Below are 23362 nucleotides of genomic sequence, written 5' to 3' on the forward strand. Positions count from 1 at the left end.
GGACAGTAGTAGTTATATAGGATGAACCAGGACTAGAATACAGTATATACATATGAAGTGGACAGCAGTAGTTATATAGGATGAACCAGGACTGGAATACAGTATATACATATGAAGTGGACAGCAGTAGTTATATAGGATGAACCAGGACTAGAATACAGTATATACATATGAAGTGGACAGCAGTAGTTATATAGGATGAACCATGACTGGAATACAGTATATACATATGAAGTGGACAGCAGTAGTTATATAGGATGAACCATGACTAGAATACAGTATATACATATGAAGTGGACAGCAGTAGTTATATAGGATGAACCAGGACTAGAATACAGTATATACATATGAAGTGGACAGCAGTAGTTATATAGGATGAACCATGACTGGAATACAGTATATACATTTTTATTTATTTCACCTTTATTTAACCAGGTAGGCAAGTTGAGAACAAGTTCTCATTTACAATTGCGACCTGGCCAAGATAAAGCAAAGCAGTTCGACAACATACAACAACACAGAGTTACACATGGAGTAAAACAAACATACAGTCAATAATACAGTAAAAAAATAAGTCTATATACAATGTGAGCAAATGAGGTGAGATAAGGGAGGTAAAGGCAAAAAAGGCCATGGTGGCAAAGTAAATACAATATAGCAAGTAAAACTCTGGAATGGAAGATTTGTAGTAGAAGAAAGTGCAAAGTAGAAATAGAAATAATGGGGTGCAAAGGAGCAAAATAAATAAATATATAAATAAATACAGTAGGGGAACAAGTAGTTGTTTGGGCTAAATTATAGATGGGCTATGTACAGGTGCAGTGATCTGTGAGCTGCTCTGACAGCTGGTGCTTAAAGCTAGTGAGGGAGATAAGTGTTTCGAGTTTTAGAGATTTTTGTAGTTCGTTCCAGTCATTGGCAGCAGAGAACTGGAAGGAGAGGCGGCCAAAGGAGGAAATGGCTTTGTGGGTGACCAGAGAGATCCCTGACCTTATCTTCTCTCAAGAAGATGTCTGGTAGGCCCATTTAAATACCTTTTTTGGACATTTCAAGATAGCAGATGTTTGAGTTGGGTCTATTAACACAGCTGTGAGTTGTTATTTTTTTCATTTTTTCATTTTTGACAAAAGGAGCACTCCTGGAAGTGACAGATTTTGACTCATATTGAGTGATATGACTGAGCTATTGAAAAACACTTTTTCAACATTTCAAGATAGCAGTTAGTTCAGTTTGATCTTACTAAAGACAGCTGTATATTATTTTTTTTGACCCAAAAATATTCTATGTTCACGCCCACTTTTTTTGCACTATGTTTGAAGGCTGTCAACTTCTTGTCAGGAGGAGAATCACTTAGCCTTTCAACTAATTTTCAAATGATAGCATGCCTATTTAAAAACACTTTTTCAACATTTCAGCCAACATGTTATTTTTACTCAGCGTAGGCCTCGGACTGAAGGTCTGTCTGCACTGAGGACAGCTATAGACCCCTTTCAGAACATCCTGATCCCAGCAGCCCTCAATACAGCTCCTACAGTAACTGTGTCCACAGGGGATGGCGACTGGTTCCTTCAGTAGATCCAGACAGACAGAACAACAGAACTGGTCCTGGTCCAGCAGAACTCCCTGTTGAGCCATTTGGACGGTTGTTCACTCTCACACAGACAGACGACACAGAGAATCAGATCAGTTTCGTTTCCTCAGAAGAGAGTTTGTGAAGGGGGATGGACTTCCTGGTTCTGCCAGAGGGGTGGGGTTAGAGGGAGGGAGGGGTTAGAGGGAGGGAGGAAGAGAGAGAGGAACTGCATGCAGCAGCAAGAGGGAGACAAATAGTTTTGTTCCTTGGTTAGAGCCCTTAACATGGAATAATTTAAATAATGAATCTTAAAATATGAGTTATTAGAATATAAAGGGTAACAGTTTCTATGAAGTACATATTATAATTATTTTAATGACCTTTATAATGCCTTATAATACACTTATGTGTTCTAATAAGCAATAAGGCCTGAGGAGGTGTGGTATATGTAAGGATTGCGGACCTGGTGGCAGTGAAGTCAGACGCAGGAGAGCAGAGATAGGTAATAGCCGGAGCAGTTTAATACAAAACGAACCTACATGGGTACAAAACCCGATGCGCACCAGTAACAGAGTACAAGCACTTACAAACAAACAATTCCACACAAGGACATGGGGGGAACAGAGGGTTAAATACACAACAATTCATGATGGAAATGGAAACCAGATGTGTAAGAAAACAAGACAAAACAAATGGAAAATGAAAAAGTGGATCGACGATGGCTAGAAGACCGGTGACGCCGACCGCCGAACAAGGAGAGGAAATGACTTCGGTGGAAGTGGTGACAGTATATGGCTAATATACAGTACCACGGCTAAGTGCTGTTTTTAGGCACGACGCAAAGCGGATTGAGAATTATGTAACACTTTCAAAAATACAATCAAATAAAAATGTTATTGGTCACATACACATATTTAGCAGATGTTATTGTGGGTGTAGTGAAATGCTTGTGTTCCTGGTTCCAACAGTGCAGTAGTATCTAACAATACACCCTAATGTAAATGTCACAGGTGTCGTAGGGTTTAGACCAAGACGCAGCGGGAAAATGTAAACTCATCTTCTTTTATTAAAGGACAAAGAACAGGCCAGTAAGGCACAAAGCTATACACAGCAACAATCTGCCACAAAATCCCCATGACAAACAAACTCCTAATTATAGGACCTTCAATCAGAGGCAACGATAACCAGCTGCCTCCAATTGAAGGCCCAACCCCAATTAACTAAACATAGAACTACAATAGACAAGACAGAACATAGAAATACACTAACATAGAACATAGACTAACAAACCCCTGACCACATAAACCAAACACCCCTCTACCTAAATACATAGCCCGAACCACATAAACCAAACACCCCTCTACCTAAATACATAGCCCGAACCACATAAACCAAACACCCCTCTACCTAAATACATAGCCCGAACCACATAAACCAAACACCCCTCTACCTAAATACATAGCCCGAACCACATAAACCAAACACCCCTCTCCCTAAACACATAGCCCGAACCACATAAACCAAACACCCCTCTCCCTAAACACATAGCCCGAACCACATAAACCAAACACCCCTCTACCTGAACACATAGACCGAACCACATAAAACAAACACCCCTCTACCTAAACTCATAGCCCGAACCACATAAACCAAACACCCCTCTACCTAAACACATAGCCCGAACCACATAAACCAAACACCCCTCTACCTAAATACATAGCCCGAACCACATAAACCAAACACCCCTCTACCTAAATACAGAGCCCGAACCACATAAACCAAACACCCCTCTACCTAAATACATAGCCCGGACCACATAAACCAAACACCCCTCTACCTAAATACATAGCCCGGACCACATAAACAAACACCCCTCTACCTAAATACATAGCCCGGACCACATAAAACAAACACCCCTCTACCTAAATACATAGCCCGGACCACATAAACCAAACACCCCTCTACCTAAATACATAGCCCGGACCACATAAACCAAACACCCCTCTACCTAAATACATAGCCCGGACCACATAAACCAAACACCCCTCTACCTAAATACATAGCCCGGACCACATAAACCAAACACCCCTCTACCTAAATACATAGCCCGGACCACATAAACCAAACACCCCTCTACCTAAATACATAGCCCGGACCACATAAACCAAACACCCCTCTACCTAAATACATAGCCCGGACCACATAAAACAAACACCCCTCTACCTAAATACATAGCCCGGACCACATAAACCAAACACCCCTCTACCTAAATACATAGCCCGGACCACATAAACCAAACACCCCTCTACCTAAATACATAGCCCGGACCACATAAACCAAACACCCCTCTACCTAAATACATAGCCCGGACCACATAAACCAAACACCCCTCTACCTAAATACATAGCCCGGACCACATAAACCAAACACCCCTCTACCTAAATACATAGCCCGGACCACATAAACCAAACACCCCTCTACCTAAATACATAGCCCGGACCACATAAACCAAACACCCCTCTACCTAAATACATAGCCCGGACCACATAAACCAAACACCCCTCTACCTAAATACATAGCCCGGACCACATAAACCAAACACCCCTCTACCTAAATACATAGCCCGGACCACATAAACCAAACACCCCTCTACCTAAATACATAGCCCGGACCACATAAAACAAACACCCCTCTACCTAAATACATAGCCCGGACCACATAAACCAAACACCCCTCTACCTAAATACATAGCCCGGACCACATAAACCAAACACCCCTCTACCTAAATACATAGCCCGGACCACATAAACCAAACACCCCTCTACCTAAATACATAGCCCGGACCACATAAACCAAACACCCCTCTACCTAAATACATAGCCCGGACCACATAAACCAAACACCCCTCTACCTAAATACATAGCCCGAACCACATAAACCAAACACCCCTCTACCTAAATACATAGCCCGAACCACATAAACCAAACACCCCTCTACCTAAATACATAGCCCGAACCACATAAACCAAACACCCCTCTACCTAAATACATAGCCCGAACCACATAAACCAAACACCCCTCTACCTAAATACATAGCCCGAACCACATAAACCAAACACCCCTCTACCTAAATACATAGCCCGAACCACATAAACCAAACACCCATCTACCTAAATACATAGCCCGAACCACAGGATGCCTATTTAAAAACACTTTTTCAACATTTCAAGATAGCAGTTAGTTCAGTTTGATCTTATTAACTTAAAGGTTACAGAGAACTGGAAGGAGAGACGGCCAAAGGAGGAAATGGCTTTGTGGGTGACCAGAGAGATCCCTGACCTTATCTTCTCTCAAGAAGATGTCTGGTAGGCCCATTTAAATACCTTTTTTGGACATTTCAAGATAGCAGATGTTTGAGTTGGGTCTATTAACACAGCTGTGAGTTGTTATTTTTTCATTTTTTCATTTTTGACAAAATGAGCACTCCTGGAAGTGACAGATTTTGACTCATATTGAGTGATAAGACTGAGCTATTTAAAAACACTTTTTCAACATTTCTAGATAGCAGTTAGTTCAGTTTGATCTTATTAAAGACAGCTGTATATTCTTTTTTTGGACCCAAAAATATTCTATGTTCACGCCCACTTGTTTTGCACTATGTTTGAAGACTGTCAACTTCTTGTCAGGAGGAGAATCACTTAGCCTTTCAACTAATTTTCAAATGATAGGATGCCTATTTTAAAACACTTTCTCTACATTTCAAGATAGCAGTTAGTTAATTTTGAGCATATCAAAGACAGCTGCAACTTTATTTTATTAATTTTCACAATGTCTCTGTCATTGAACTATGTTGAGCCGTGTGCCTGGTGATTGAACAGGTTACCAGGTGTGTTTTTGAATATAGTTCTTAATGGCTTCAGTGGTGTGCTGGGGTCCATTGCTTGCTAAGGGGGAACCTCCCACCCAGGTTCAGCCAACAGGGGGCGCACCCAACCCCTCTAGTAAAACGGAATGTCTCTCTCTCTCTCTCTATGAAAAAAGCCCCACCTCCTCTTAATTTTTTATGACAAATTCAAGAGCCTCTGTATACATTTTTACACATTTTTCCCCCACTCTCTACTTTGTACAATGACAGAGAAGTGGGACTGTCGTTTTTCTGACAAGTTCTCTCATTGATCTCAGGTTCAGCCACCAGGGGGCACCCACCCTCCATGAAAACTTTAATAGGCTCTCTTTCACTCAGTAATCATGTAACAAGTCGACAGGCTCCCAGAGGCAGGGCAATCAAAGGCTCCAACTCACTGAACTGCCCATCAGCCCAGCCATTGTTATTATTCATACTGTTTGGAAACAGGTTCTATTCAGAACCTCTCAGACTAGAAAATATAAATAATATTTACTATAGTGTTTTAAAATGTTTGCATCTCTCTCTCTCTCTCTCTCTCTCTCTCTCTAAACAGACATGACATTGACTCCTGAGTGTTGAACTTTTGCCCACTCTATAGTCACCCTGGTTATTATATTTCACATAGATTGCCCATGCAAGGTTGTTGCCTAGGTGATTGCAGTTGGACACTCATCAGAGTCATTACAGTTTTTTTCTCAATTGCTAAAACACAATTTCTGAAACCTTGCTCCATTTCCTGAAAACATTAAACACAAAACCTCATCTTCAAGCACTATTTACATAACCTCTGACTCCTCTCGCAAAATGAAACATTCGCCTCAAAACAGTTTTACCTGTGTTCAAAATCAAACACTGCTCTCAAATCATAAACAAAGTGGTCAAAATGATATACACTCTCAAGCAGTCAGTAAACAATACACCGAAAAATAGAAAACACATTGTTCAAAACATACAAAATTCTCAGGGAGAAGTACATTTTTAATTAAAAAAAATATTCATATTTTTCCGTCATTGTCTTTTGATGAACGAAAACATGTTCTATCATAGTAGCTCAAAATGGATCAGAAATTACTACTCTGCTTTGCTCTTTGCAATTTAGTTTTTTGTTCTTCCTCCTCCTTGTACCCCTATTTTTACAGTACTGTACCCTGCATCTCACAAACTTGTCCTTTGTCTCTGTGATACTGTAATTCTTGTTCTTTGTTGATATGAACCTGCAACCAGTCAAAATCTATTGAGCAGTCAGTACTGTTAATAAATGGAAAGCACAATGTTCAGGGCCATACAATTTGTCCATTGTACAGTATACAGCCTACAATGCACTCACTGTACTACAGTATACAATACTATAAGGGACACAAATCAAAGGAGTAAACATGTGATCAATGTGCTTCTTCTTGTCTTTGGGCTGGGTCAGGCCAGAGCACTTTGTCCACATCACTTCCTGAGGCAACGGGGGAAGAAGCCTCTTGTGTGCCGTATCCAGCCCTGTCATGATTCCTCACCTATATCACCACAGGCTAAATCCATGTCTTGCAGCAGATTTACTCTGGTGTAGGGTTGTCTATCATACACTTTCCATCTCCAAGAGGAGAAAAACTCCTCAATCGGATTCAGGAAAGGCGAGTATAGAAGGAGGTACAAGTTCATAAACTGCCCATTGATGTTAAACCATTCCCTTACCTGAGCAGCTCGGTGGAAACTGACATTGTCCCACACTATCACATAGGTGGGGATGGGATTCTCATTTAGCTCTTGAACCTGTTGCTCAAATAAAATATCTCTTAGATTGGTAATAAATGTTAGAAGGTGCTGGGTGTTATATGGCCCGAGTGTAACATGGTGGTGTAGAACACCATGGTTGCTGATAGCAGCACAGATTGTGACATTGCCACCTTGTTGACCAGGGACTTCAACAATGGTCCGCTGTCCAATCATGTTTCGGCCTCTCCTTCTCCTCTTTGTCAGATTGAAGCCTGCTTCATCGACAAAGATGAACTCATGGGGTCTGTCCAAGGAATCCAAGTCAAATATTGTCTGTGTAGAAATACAATATACTGTATGTAGGATTTTGTAAGTCGTACAGAGACAGTGCTATACTGTAGAGTACAATTAGGCCTACTGTATGCACTTCTGATTCACATACATTGTATGTACTGAAGAGTAATGTCATTCACATAGTATGTGTTAGTACTGTAGACAATCTGGATTACAGTAAATGTTTCTGAATGTACACTTACTTGCACATACTGAGCTCACAGTTCTTTCACCCTTGTTGAGTTGCGCTCAAAAGGTACTCTGTATACTTGTTTCATTCGCATCCTGGTACGATGGGGGACACGGTCAATTGTGGAAATGCTCACACTGTCGATTCCCTGGAAGTGTGTGTTGTCTTGTATCACTCGTTCCTGGATTTCTCTGAGTCGTATTGCATTATCTTGCCAACTATAACGGCCTCTTGCTCCCGAGTGAATATAGCTGTCCTTCCACCTGCATGTGGCAGCCTTGCAATTCTACAAAAGTAGTTGTGCAGTTACAAATCATATTCATGCAGTACAATACATACAGTGATTAACTTTACAAAGGTCTATTGAAACAGCTGCATATAGTGTAGTACAGTAAATTTGCAATTACAAAAATACAGTAGTATACTGTACCTGTTCTCTTCTCTGAATGTCCTTACTATGGTGGACACAGAAAATCGGCTCAAATTGGGTTGCACTCTAAGTCCTGCTTCCCTCATTGTCAGTCCATGGACAAGAACATGGTCTATAACTGTTGCTCGAATTTCATCAGATATTTCCACTCTTTGTCTTCCTCTTCGTCCTCCTCTTCCTCTTTCTTGCCCTCCTCCTTCTCTTCCTCCTCGTCGCCCACCTCACATACGCACTCATCCTCGTCCTCTCACATTGTTTCTTCTATCCATTCTCAGACTTTCTCCTTCCCACCTTCAACAACCTGTTTGCTCTCTGAACTGGCTTATATTGGTTGTGTCGCATCATTTGAAACAGGTTAAATCCATTTTGAGTGGTTGTGTTCTATCAATGACATGTGTTCTCTATCTGTATTTGATTGTTGCCACTTGTGTTTACCAGTATGGATGACATGTGCATTAAAGTGCAGAATGTGTTTGAGAATGAGAACGTGTTTAGAGTTTTGCTGAAAAGTCTAAGTGAGATCTGCAAATTGTGTTTTACCATGTGAAATGGTTTAAGGTATTGACAACAGACTGCATAATTAGCTAAATGAGACCAGGCAACTGAGAACTTTGTTCAGCCAATGGGTTTTAGTGTTTTAGCAATTGAGCAAAACTGTAAATACCTTTTTTGGACATTGTTTGAGTTGAGTCTATTAACACAGCTGTGAGTTGTTATTTTTTTCATTTTTTCATTGTTGACAAAATGAGCAGTCCTGGAAGTGACAGATTTTGACTCATATTGAGTGATAAGACTGAGCTATTTAAAAACACTTTTTCAACATTTCAAGATAGCAGTTAGTTCAGTTTGATCTTATTAAAGACAGCTGTATCATTTTTTTATTCATTTTGACATATTGTTTGGGACCACTTTTTTTGCTCTGTTTGAAGGCTGACAGCTTCTTCTCAGGAAGAGAATCACTTAGCCTTTCGACTAATTTTGGGTTAGGGATATTCTAATAAATCTACACCCTATTCCCTACGTAGAACACTACTTTAGACCTGGTCAGAAGCACCGTAGTGCACTACGTAGGGAATAGGGAACCATTTGGAACAGAGACCAGAAATTCCCCTGAATATCTTTCTCATCTGGTTTCTATAACAGCCCTTCACTCCTCCCATCTTCCTCTTCCTCCCTTTTCATTCTATTCTATCAGCCACACCACTAGCTCACCTCCACACAATCCATTTACAAGTTAAAGACACACCTTGGAATAAATAACAAAGGAAAACTATTACTAGATGAAGTTTAGTGTTGGATTTTTTTATTTCCCATCACCATAAATCATATTTAATCACTGAAAACATCAATTAGGGCCGAGCTGATCAATGATACTGAGGAGAATTACATAGAGACAGAGAACCAACTGAGAAAACATATCAATGGTTCTGAATGACAACCAATATACATCAACACCAGACATCATGATTCATGGAAATGGACCCTACTACAGTTTAACCAGCTCAGCTATAGACTACACCAGCATGACTAGTATCTATGTGGACCCTACTACAGTTTAACCAGCTCAGCTATAGACTACACCAGCATGACTAGTATCTATGTGGACCCTACTACAGTTTAACCAGCTCAGCTATAGACTACACCAGCATGACTAGTATCTATGTGGACCCTACTACAGTTTAACCAGCTCAGCTATAGACTACACCAGCATGACTAGTATCTATGTGGACCCTACTACAGTTTAACCAGCTCAGCTATAGACTACACCAGCATGACTAGTATCTATGTGAACCCTACTACAGTTTAACCAGCTCAGCTATAGACTACACCAGCATGACTAGTATCTATGTGGACCCTACTACAGTTTAACCAGCTCAGCTATAGACTAGACCAGCATGACTAGTATCTATGTGGACCCTACTACAGTTTAACCAGCTCAGCTATAGACTACACCAGCATGACTAGTATCTATGTGGACCCTACTACAGTTTAACCAGCTCAGCTATAGACTACACCAGCATGACTAGTATCTATGTGGACCCTACTACAGTTTAACCAGCTCCGCTATAGACTACACCAGCATGACTAGTATCTATGTGGACCCTACTACAGTTTAACCAGCTCAGCTATAGACTACACCAGCATGACTAGTATCTATGTGGACCCTACTACAGTTTAACCAGCTCAGCTATAGACTACACCAGCATGACTAGTATCTATGTGGACCCTACTACAGTTTAACCAGCTCAGCTATAGACTACACCAGCATGACTAGTATCTATGTGGACCCTACTACAGTTTAACCAGCTCAGCTATAGACTACACCAGCATGACTAGTATCTATGTGGACCCTACTACAGTTTAACCAGCTCAGCTATAGACTACACCAGCATGACTAGTATCTATGTGGACCCTACTACAGTTTAACCAGCTCAACTATAGACTACACCAGCATGACTAGTATCTATGTGGACCCTACTACAGTTTAACCAGCTCAGCTATAGACTACACCAGCATGACTAGTATCTATGTGGACCCTACTACAGTTTAACCAGCTCAGCTATAGACTACACCAGCATGACTAGTATCTTTGTGGACCCTACTACAGTTTAACCAGCTCAGCTATAGACTACACCAGCGTGACTAGTATCTATGTGGACCCTACTACAGTTTAACCAGCTCAGCTATAGACTACACCAGCATGACTAGTATCTATGTGGACCCTACTACAGTTTAACCAGCTCAGCTATAGACTACACCAGCATGACTAGTATCTATGTGGACCCTAGTACAGTTTAACCAGCTCAGCTATGGACTACACCAGCATGACTAGTATCTATGTGGACCCTACTACAGTTTAACCAGCTCAGCTATAGACTACACCAGCATGACTAGTATCTATGTGGACCCTACTACAGTTTAACCAGCTCAGCTATAGACTACACCAGCATGACTAGTATCTATGTGGACCCTACTACAGTTTAACCAGCTCAGCTATAGACTACACCAGCATGACTAGTATCTATGTGGACCCTACTACAGTTTAACCAGCTCAGCTATAGACTACACCAGCATGACTAGTATCTATGTGGACCCTACTACAGTTTAACCAGCTCAGCTATAGACTACACCAGCATGACTAGTATCTATGTGGACCCTACTACAGTTTAACCAGCTCAGCTATAGACTACACCAGCATGACTAGTATCTATGTGGACCCTACTACAGTTTAACCAGCTCAGCTATAGACTACACCAGCATGACTAGTATCTATGTGGACCCTACTACAGTTTAACCAGCTCAGCTATAGACTACACCAGCATGACTAGTATCTATGTGGACCCTACTACAGTTTAACCAGCTCAGCTATAGACTACACCAGCATGACTAGTATCTATGTGGACCCTACTACAGTTTAACCAGCTCAGCTATAGACTACACCAGCATGACTAGTATCTATGTGGACCCTACTACAGTTTAACCAGCTCAGCTATAGACTACACCAGCATGACTAGTATCTATGTGGACCCTACTACAGTTTAACCAGCTCAGCTATAGACTACACCAGCATGACTAGTATCTATGTGGACCCTACTACAGTTTAACCAGCTCAGCTATAGACTACACCAGCATGACTAGTATCTATGTGGACCCTACTACAGTTTAACCAGCTCAACTATAGACTACACCAGCATGACTAGTATCTATGTGGACCCTACTACAGTTTAACCAGCTCAGCTATAGACTACACCAGCATGACTAGTATCTATGTGGACCCTACTACAGTTTAACCAGCTCAGCTATAGACTACACCAGCATGACTAGTATCTTTGTGGACCCTACTACAGTTTAACCAGCTCAGCTATAGACTACACCAGCATGACTAGTATCTTTGTGGACCCTACTACAGTTTAACCAGCTCAGCTATAGACTACACCAGCATGACTAGTATCTATCACTCCAGTGTTTAATTGCTAAATTGTAATTATTTCTCCACCACGGCCTATTTATTAACTTACCTCCTTTATCTTACCTCATTTGCACATCTGTATATAGACTTTTCTATTGTGTTATTGACTGTACGTTTGTTTATTCCATGTGTAACTCTGTTGTTTTTGTCCCACTGCTTTGCTTTATCTTGGCCAGGTCGCAGTTGTAAATGAGAACTTGTTATCAACTGGCCTACCTGGTTAAATAAAGGACTTGTTCTCAACTGGCCCACCTGGTTAAATAAAGGACTTGTTCTCAACTGGCCCACCTGGTTAAATAAAGGACTTGTTCTCAACTAGTCTACCTGGTTAAATAAAGGTTTCATTAAAAAGTGTAGCAATAACTTAACTTTTCATTATTTAGACAGACTCCTCTAAATAATAAATATAATAAAATAACAAAAAAACAGTTAAATGGTAAGTACTATACATAGGTTTTATTTAAAAAATAACAATAGAACCTATTTAGTACTATAATGGTATTTCCTAACATAATATTATTACTATAATAGTTTCTAAAGGGGTTCTAGGCTACCCTACCCTAGAATTAGGGTTCAGGATAAAACAGGTTATACGTAGGGTTAGAGTTTCTGTACAGCACTTTGTGACATCTGCTGATGTAAAAAGGATTTCATAAATACATTAGATTGATTGTTAGGTTCAGGGTATTTAAAGAGAAACTGTATGGGTTTATATCTCTCTTGCTCCTCCCTGTGGTCTTCTGTGGGAACTACATACCTCATTCACCACACTTGATAGGCTCATAATCTGAGGTAGCAACTGAGTCAGAGCTACAAATCAATGATCTCCACCTATCCATTAGGTTTACAACTCAGTGAACCTGCGCAGCATTCTCTCTATTTGATGTCTACGAACCAACAGATTTCAACGATTATCATATTACCCAGCAGCCATTTAGAAACAAATAAAAAAGGTTATTTCTTTTTATTCTTTCTTCTGACTGTTTTAAATCGGACACATCTTGAAAAAGAGAACAGGGACATGCGATTTGTTGAGAATTTACACCTTTTAATATATATAAAAAAAATATATATACAGTTAACCATGACCAGAACATGTTTAACGTTTGATGGTTTTGCGCCAACCATCCCTGTAGGTCACTACAACCTATAACCAGGTGAACAGTGAGCTTCCTCACCAAGTAGCTGTAACCTAGTTAATAATAAGCTACCTGAGGTAAACCTACAAGTTTAGTTAATAATAAGTTACCTGAGGTAAACCTACAAGGATAGTTAATAATAAGTTACCTGAGGTAAACCTACAAGGTTAACGCGGGCTGGAAGAGAATTACTTCAAAACCACAGCAAACAGCTGGGACATATAGTAATATTATATATATATAATATTATATCACTGGGCTCCTCTGTGCTAACAAACCCTGTGTACCACCCCTCCCCTGTTTAACCTTGAATTTCGTTCAGAAAAACACTTCCACATTTAGCAAAACTAACCAACTCTTTACGGATCTGTTCGGTGGTAATAAACGGAGGCAGATTAGACACCACTACTCTTGTCGAAATCAGCACCAACACAACCCCTCACATAAATCATACTGGTAACTAGCCGGGTAACAAGACTCACCTTTTACATTACCACAACCACCGCCTTGTTCATTCTGGATACAGAGTGTATATGTTCCTCTCCCACCTGTTCACCGACCAGGATCAATAATTCCTCCACACCATTCTCCACAACGCACCTGAAGAGACAGCGTTTCTTCTCCACTCGGTTGAGGACATCAAACTACCCTACTCCCTCCTCAACTCTAACCGATAAACAGAGGAAACCGATAAACAAACCCTCCCACCATGACAAAATACATTTGGAAAATAGGCAAAAGAATAGCTGCACTCTTCACGAATGACAAAACCTCACGTTACCAACTTCTTCTTCTTCTATGGTATAATGGCGGTCCTCAAACCAACGTTAAAGGAGCATGGCGCCTCCTACTGTGCTGGAGTGTGTTCAATCACGGTTTACACCATTTCTAAATCCTCCTACCTAACTCAGTACTTCTGAGAAAATAAAAAAGATCCCTACTAACTTCTAATAGACCCTCCCCCATCCCCCAAATCCCTTCCAAACCCCCATCATACCCAGTCCAACCTCAATGACCCTACACTTCAATCTTTCCCTCTCTTCAACATCCTTACAACAATATAACAACACATGCTCCACCGTTTCATTGACAATACCCTCCAGACACAAACCATTCACATGCTGCCAACCAGATGGAAGGACCAGTTCAATGTACAATGTCCTAAACACAATCGAGTAAACACCACCTCTTCCTTCCTAATCTGACCTTTGAACCTTGGTCCACCGACCTTTCTTTGGAGGGCATATAAATGCCGTCCCTTGTGCTCAGAGTCCCATCTCTTCTGCCACACATCTATCAAAATGGCCCTGATCTCACATTTGTCCTCACCTCTACCCAGTGGAACATTAATATATATTATATCTTGTTTTAAAGTTATTTTAGCTAACTAGTCTACAATTTCATTCCATTCCACACCTGAATGTGCTGGCACCCAGCAGAATCTCACTACTAGACCCATTCTCTCAATTCTCCATAATAACATTAATACCTCCAATAGTAGGTCACTCCTAATAGATTTACCAGATGATAAACTATTCAATACAGACAGAGAATCTGAGGATACTATAACTCTAACAGGTTGTACGTCCTCCACCCACTGGAGGACAACTATTATCACCAACAGTTCAACTGAGTACACTGACAGTTCATCTGTTAGTCTTCTACATATCTGCACATCACATTCAGGAAGGTAAACACCTGCTCCTGTGGGCCCACTATCTGGGCCCTTGGATCCATCTGTGAAAAGAGGTAAAAAAAGCATAACAACTTCTACCAATGTAATTGTCAACCAGTTTCCCTTTATCACTGACTTCTGACCCAATCTTTTCCTTTTGTCTACCAAGGTTAGATCAACAACAGGATCTGGGAGTAACCATGGAGGAACATCCCCTATCACCACAGAAAGGGCCAACCTCCAACTCCCTGAAACTACTCTCATCAGCAAGCTTTCCAACTGTCCAACCAAAACCACTGCCTTGTCTACTAGTATATTCCCAACAGTCATCTAGAACAGTAGCAGTGGGATGCTCAAACTGACAGCCTTTCAACCCAATAAGCTAATGACAATTTATTACGTCGTATATCCAAAGGCATCTCACCTGCCTCAACTGGACTATAATATAAATACATGATATTATGGGATACAAAATGGGAAAAGGGGAAATTATGATAATACTAAAAAACACCCTTCTAACTAACCCTACACTCATTAAAACCCACTACCCCATTCCACTACTTTGACCCTATCTGCTCCTGCACCAGGCCAACTAACCCTACACTCATTAAAACCCACTACCCCCATTCCACTACTTTGACCCTATCTGCTCCTGCACCAGGCCAACTAACCCTACACTCATTAAAACCCACTACCCCATTCCACTACTTTGACCCTATCTGCTCCTGCACCAGGCCAACTAACCCTACACTCATTAAAACCCACTACCCCATTCCACTACTTTAACCCTATCTGCTCCTGCACCAGGCCAACTAACCCTACACTCATTAAAACCCACTACCCCATTCCACTACTTTGACCCTATCTGCTCCTGCACCAGGCCAACTAACCCTACACTCATTAAAACCCACTACCCCATTCCACTACTTTGACCCTATCTGCTCCTGCACCAGGCCAACTAACCCTACACTCATTAAAACCCACTACCCCATTCCACTACTTTGACCCTATCTGCTCCTGCACCAGGCCAACTAACCCTACACTCATTAAAACCCACTACCCCCATTCCACTACTTTGACCCTATCTGCTCCTGCACCAGGCCAACTAACCCTACACTCATTAAAACCCACTACCCCATTCCACTACTTTGACCCTATCTGCTCCTGCACCAGGCCAACTAACCCTACAATCATTAAAACCCACTACCCCATTCCACTACTTTGACCCTATCTGCTTACTGCACCAGGCCAACTAACCCTACACTCATTAAAACCCACTACCCCATTCCACTACTTTGACCCTATCTGCTCCTGCACCAGGCCAACTAACCCTACACTCATTAAAACCCACTACCCCCATTCCACTACTTTGACCCTATCTGCTCCTGCACCAGGCCAACTAACCCTACACTCATTAAAACCCACTACCCCATTCCACTACTTTGATCCTATCTGCTCCTGCACCAGGCCAACTAACCCTACACTCATTAAAACCCACTACCCCATTCCACTACTTTGACCCTATCTGCTCCTGCACCAGGCCAACTAACCCTACACTCATTAAAACCCACTACCCCATTCCACTAGTTTGACCCTATTTGCTCCTGCACCAGGCCAACTAACCCTACACTCATTAAAACCCACTACCCCCATTCCACTACTTTGACCCTATCTGCTCCTGCACCAGGCCAACTAACCCTACACTCATTAAAACCCACTACCCCATTCAACTACTTTGACCCTATCTGCTCCTGCACCAGGCCAACTAACCCTACACTCATTAAAAACCCACTACCCCATTCCACTACTTTGACCCTATCTGCTCCTGCACCAGGCCAACTAACCCTACACTCATTAAAACCCACTACCCCATTCCACTACTTTGACCCTATCTGCTCCTGCACCAGGCCAACTAACCCTACACTCATTAAAACCCACTACCCCATTCCACTACTTTGACCCTATCTGCTCCTGCACCAGGCCAACTAACCCTACACTCATTAAAACCCACTACCCCATTCCACTACTTTGACCCTATCTGCTCCTGCACCAGGCCAACTAACCCTACACTCATTAAAACCCACTACCCCATTCCACTACTTTGACCCTATCTGCTCCTGCACCAGGCCAACTAACCCTACACTCATTAAAACCCACTACCCCCATTCCACTACTTTGACCCTATCTGCTCCTGCACCAGGCCAACTAACCCTACACTCATTAAAACCCACTACCCCATTCCACTACTTTGACCCTATCTGCTCCTGCACCAGGCCAACTAACCCTACACTCATTAAAACCCACTACCCCATTCCACTACTTTGACCCTATCTGCTCCTGCACCAGGCCAACTAACCCTACACTCATTAAAACCCACTACCCCATTCCACTACTTTGACCCTATCTGCTCCTGCACCAGGCCAACTAACCCTACACTCATTAAAACCCACTACCCCATTCCACTACTTTGACTCTATCTGCTCCTGCACCAGGCCAACGACCTGGGAGGACGGAACACCACCACTCAACACACCCTGGAACTCTTCTGAAGTCAAATCTAGTATGACCAAATACTTCTCTGCAGCTGCCACCAAAACATATTTTTTTTCAGTGATTTACATTCCATTTCTGCGGTACAGTTGATAACCATTTGCTATGAACACTAAGAAGCCAACCTTACTGAAGCATATATCACTGGTTGGCCCATCCCTCTGTGCTGTCACAGATCTACTACTCACAGGGATCCTCTCAGGATCCTTCAGCCTTGACCCATCCTCCTCTACTTTCTTCACTGCCTCAGCAGTGACAACCTGTTCCCAACAGTGGGGTCAGTGGGATTGGATAGGGGCCCCTCTACCTCTCTCTCTCTCTCTCTCTCTGACTGGAGGAGACAGGTGAAATGGTGTGTCTCCTCTGGTCAACAATACTCACCTTGAAAGACTCCACAGCCTGTTGGAGCTCCTTCAGCTCCTTCTCTCTCTCCTGGAATCTCTGCTGGACCTTCTGCTGACTCATCCCCAGCTGCCTCTGTGGAGAATCACTCTTCAATGAGCTATCAAGCTTTATTAGTCCAGTAGATCAATAGTATAGTAATGTGACATAGGGCCCATAGAGAGGAAGATCTAAAAAAATGGATGGTCCATTTACTAAATGATATTTATTTGTTGCTATGTGAATGATTATAGTTTTTATGGTAGGACTACATGTATCAACAGGTTGAGACTGAACTTTGGACTCATAAAAGGGTATTCAGAATGATAATAGTGTTTGACATTATAAAATGGTGATACATTTGGAGAATCTGGGTTAACATATCTATATACTCAAGGTTTGTGTTCATATTTGTTCTGCTGAGGATCCATTTCATTTGAATGATCTCATATTCAAACAGCCTTAGTTCCTACTGTATCTTTAATTCTTTGTTTATCAGACAGTCACCAACAAGTTGTTCTGGTCTTACCTGTTTCTCAGTCCTCTCTGCTGCAGCTGACACTGTATCATGGCCTTTATGTTCATCCATTGTACACATCAGACAGATACACTGCTGATCGGTACGACAGTAAACCTCCAGCAGTTTGTCATGATGAGAGCAGATCTTCTCCTGTAGTTGTGCGGTGGCTTTGACCAGCTTGTGCTTCTTCAAAGCAGGAAATTCGTAGTGAGATTGGAGGTGAGTCTCACAGTAAGAGGCCAGACACGCCAGACAGGACATGAGGGCTTTCTGCTTTCTGGTCCCAGTGCAGACATCACACGCCACATCTCTAGGTCCAGCATAGCACAGAGCAGGAGGGGGAGCAGCCTGGAGTCCTGTCTTCTTCAGTTTCTCCACCAGCTCAGCCAACATGTTATTTTTACTCAGCGTAGGCCTCGGACTGAAGGTCTGTCTGCACTGAGGACAGCTATAGACCCCTTTCAGAACATCCTGATCCCAGCAGCCCTCAATACAGCTCCTACAGTAACTGTGTCCACAGGGGATGGTGACTGGTTCCTTCAGTAGATCCAGACAGACAGAACAACAGAACTGGTCCTGGTCCAGCAGAACTCCCTGTTGAGCCATTTGGACGGTTGTTCACTCTCACACAGACAGACGACACAGAGACTCAGATCAGTTTCGTTTCCTCAGAAGAGAGTTTGTGGGAGGGGGAGGGATTTCCTGGTTCTGCCAGAGGGGTGGGGTTAGAGGGAGGGAGGGGTTAGAGGGAGGGAGGAAGAGAGAGAGGAACTGCATGCAACATCAAGAGGGAGACAAATAGTCTTGTTCCTTGGTTAGAGCCCTTAACATGGAATAAATGAAATAATGAATCTTAAAATGTGAGTTATTAGAATATAAATGGTAACAGTTTCTATGAAGTACATATTATAATTATTTTAATGACCTTTATAATGCCTTATAATACACTTATGTGTTCTAATAAGCAATAAGGCCTGAGGAGGTGTGGTATATGTAAGGATTGCGGACCTGGTGGCAGTGAAGTCAGACGCAGGAGAGCAGAGATAGGTAATAGCCGGAGCAGTTTAATACAAAACGAACCTACATGGGTACAAAACCCGATGCGCACCAGTAACAGAGTACAAGCACTTACAAACAAACAATTCCACACAAGGACATGGGGGGAACAGAGGGTTAAATACACAACAATTCATGATGGAAATGGAAACCAGATGTGTAAGAAAACAAGACAAAACAAATGGAAAATGAAAAAGTGGATCGACGATGACTAGAAGACCGGTGACGCCGACCGCCGAACAAGGAGAGGAAATGACTTCGGTGGAAGTGGTGACAGTATATGGCTAATATACAGTACCACGGCTAAGTGCTGTTTTTAGGCACGACGCAAAGCGGATTGAGAATTATGTAACACTTTCAAAAATACAATCAAATAAAAATGTTATTGGTCACATACACATATTTAGTAGATGTTATTGTGGGTGTAGTGAAATGCTTGTGTTCCTGGTTCCAACAGTGCAGTAGTATCTAACAATACACCCTAATGTAAATGTCACAGGTGTCGTAGGGTTTAGACCAAGACGCAGTGGGAAAATGTACACTCATCTTCTTTTATTAAAGGACAAAGAACAGGCCGGTAAGGAACAAAGCTATACACAGCAACAATCTGCCACAAAACCCCCATGACAAAACAAACTCCTAATTATAGGACCTTCAATCAGAGGCAACGATAACCAGCTGACTCCAATTGAAGGTCCAACCCCAATTAACTAAACATAGAACTACAATAGACAAGACAGAACATAGAAATACACTAACATAGAACATAGACTAACAAACCCTGGACCACATAAACCAAACACCCCTCTACCTAAATACATAGCCCGAACCACATAAACCAAACACCCCTCTACCTAAATACATAGCCCGAACCACAGGATGCCTATTTAAAAACCCTTTTTCAACATTTCAAGATAGCAGTTAGTTCAGTTTGATCTTATTAAAGACAGCTGTATAATTTTTTTATTCATTTTGACATATTGTTTGGGACCACTTTTTTTGCTCTGTTTGAAGGCTGTCAGCTTCTTCTCAGGAAGAGAATCACTTAGCCTTTCGACTAATTTTCAAATGATTGGATGCCTATTTTAAAACACTTTCTCTACATTTCAAGATAGCAGTTAGTTAATTTTGAGCATATCAAAGACAGCTGCAACTTTATTTTATTAATTTTCACAATTGTTTTTTTTTTTACCCAAAATTATTCAAAGTCCACAGTCTCTGTCATTGAACTATGTTGAGCCGTGTGCCTGGTTACCCTGAACAGGTTACCAGGTGTGTTTTTTTGAATATAGTTCTTAATGGCTTCAGTGGTGTGCTGGGGTCCATTGCTTGCTAAGGGGGAACCTCCCACCCGGGTTCAGCCAACAGGGGGCGCACCCAACCCCTCTAGTAAAACTGAATGTCTCTCTCTCTCTCAGGCTATGAAAAAAGCCCCACCTCCTCTCGCTCAGCCATTCTAACAGTGGAAGCCAGGATCTGTGAGAAACTATGATAATAAACTGTGAACAATAATGAAGCCATGTTTGTCTGTGTGAGTGAGGATTTATTATTTAATTGTGTGATAACTTTAATTCTGTGATAACTTTATGTAATACATCCTCTGTTTCCTAACTGAATAAACATTTTAAGATAGCAGTTGGTTCAGTCTGATCATCTCATGTACTGTTGGAACTTTATTTTAATCCTTTTTCACAATTTTAATTTTAATTTTTTTTATGACAAATTCCAGAGCCTCTGTATACATTTTTACACATTTTTTCCCCCACTCTCTACTTTGTACAATGACAGAGAAGTCGTTTTTTCTGACAAGTTCTCTCATTGATCTCAGGTTCAGCCACCAGGGGGCACCCACCCTCCATGAAAACTTTCATAGGCTCTCTTTCACTCAGTAATCATGTAACAAGTCGACAGGCTCCCAGAGGCAGGGCAATCAAAGGCTCCAACTCACTGAAGTGCCCATCAGCCCAGTCATTGTTATTATTCATACTGTTTGGAAACAGGTTCTATTCAGAACCTCTCAGACTAGAAAATATAAATCATATTTACTATACTGTTTTAAATTGTTTGCATCTGTGATAACTTTATGTAATATATCCTCTCTCTCTCTCAGGATATGAAAAAAGGCCGACCACCTCTCGCCCAGCCATTCTAACAGTGGAAGCCAGGATCTGTGAGAAACTATGATAATAAACTATATAGATCACAGTGGTGTGGAGACCAGCCAACACAACTATATAGATCACAGTGGTGTGGAGACCAGCCAACACCACTATATAGATCACAGTGGTGTGGAGACCAGCCAACACAACTATATAGATCACAGCGGTGTGGAGACCAGCCAACACCACTATATAGATCACAGTGGTGTGGAGACCAGCCAACACAACTATATAGATCACAGTGGTGTGGAGACCAGCCAACACCACTATATAGATCACAGTGGTGTGGAGACCAGCCAACACCACTATATAGATCACAGTGGTGTGGAGACCAGCCAACACCACTATATAGATCACAGTGGTGTGGAGACCAGCCAACACAACTATATAGATCACAGTGGTGTGGAGACCAGCCAACACCACTATATAGATCACAGTGGTGTGGAGACCAGCCAACACCACTATATAGATCACAGTGGTATGGAGACCAGCCAACACCACTATATAGATCACAGTGGTGTGGAGACCAGCCAACACCACTATATAGATCACAGTGGTGTGGAGACCAGCCAACACCACTATATAGATCACAGTGGTGTGGAGACCAGCCAACACCACTATATAGATCACAGTGGTGTGGAGACCAGCCAACACCACTATATAGATCACAGTGGTGTGGAGACCAGCCAACACCACTATATAGATCACAGTGGTGTGGAGACCAGCCAACACCACTATATAGATCACAGTGGTGTGGAGACCAGCCAACACCACTATATAGTTCACAGTGGTGTGGAGACCAGCCAACACCACTATATAGATCACAGTGGTGTGGAGAGAAGAAAGTAAGACAGTGACAGAAACCTATTTCAACATGACGGAGAGTAAGACAGGAGTCCCTGACCTTATCTTCTCTCAAGAAGATGTCTGGTAGGCAGGGCTGGGCGATATGGACCAAAAGTCATATCCCGATATATTTAGGCTGAATATCGATATAAGATATATATCCTGATATTTTTTCTGCAAAGTGAGAGCAAATGTTCAGTCAAAGTCAAAGCCAGATATGACATGTCTCAAGTAGTTTTATTGAAAGCGGCTATTTCAGTGAACAGTTGAAAAATCAAATGAATAAATAATAAACAGGGCTCTTCACCTGGTTCAGATTAAATGCTCAGCTGTTCAAATAACAACAACATGTAAACATAAACACTGTAGAACAACAGGACGACCTTTTTGGAAATCAAAGCTCCATAAGGTGCACATTTAAATAAATACAAATATCTTAAACAAAAATAGCCTATAAAATAAAATAGGCCTGTCTTTTTCGGAAATAAATATTATATATATTTATGAGAAAAGTACACTTTTTTTTTAGTTTGACAACTTTAAATGGCTTATTAAAATCAAATTACAGATTTCTTCTCCTTTCTAACAATTCCACAGATGCAAATAACGAACATTACAAAATAATAAAATATGACAAACCCTAGTAAGGGCAGCAATTATATATAAATAAAGAACAAAATAAAGTGCTCAGTTTGAGAAAATGTTTTTTAAACATCAGCCTGAGATTACCATTTGATTTTTGTTAACTCCATTTCTTATCTGAACAGCCTCAACCAGTTGCACAACTAACAGACTATCAACTCAATAAACATTTTCCCCCTCTTTTTTTTACTTTGATAAACAGTAATGCTGTCTTGAGGTAGACATTAGAAGACAAGCGTGTCCTCCTTCGTTTAAAGATTTTGTGCGAGAAACACCAGCCTGTCAACG

The 23362-nt window shown here is 41.6% G+C and overlaps 1 protein-coding gene and 1 long non-coding RNA gene across 2 annotated transcripts; both read right to left on the reverse strand.

Moving 5' to 3' along the window:
• Positions 1–2072: 2072 nt before the first annotated feature.
• Positions 2073–11115, reverse strand: LOC145867112 (uncharacterized). Its single transcript, XR_014383220.1, has 2 exons — positions 7720–11115; positions 2073–7516 (listed from the first exon to the last, which is right to left on the reverse strand). It is a non-coding gene; the product is annotated as an uncharacterized LOC145867112 (long non-coding RNA).
• A 492-nt stretch (positions 11116–11607) lies between these two features.
• Positions 11608–19000, reverse strand: LOC145867113 (E3 ubiquitin/ISG15 ligase TRIM25). Its single transcript, XM_082971158.1, has 2 exons — positions 18381–19000; positions 11608–17947 (listed from the first exon to the last, which is right to left on the reverse strand). The coding sequence occupies exons 1-2, from the start codon at positions 18975–18977 to the stop codon at positions 17774–17776; spliced, it is 771 nt and encodes a 256-aa protein (XP_082827284.1). The 5' UTR covers positions 18978–19000; the 3' UTR covers positions 11608–17773.
• Between the last annotated feature and the right edge of the window lie 4362 nt (positions 19001–23362).

This window comes from Salmo salar, unplaced genomic scaffold, assembly GCF_965601325.2.
Source record: "Salmo salar unplaced genomic scaffold, fSalSal1 ptg000206l, whole genome shotgun sequence".
NCBI lineage: Eukaryota > Metazoa > Chordata > Actinopteri > Salmoniformes > Salmonidae > Salmo > Salmo salar.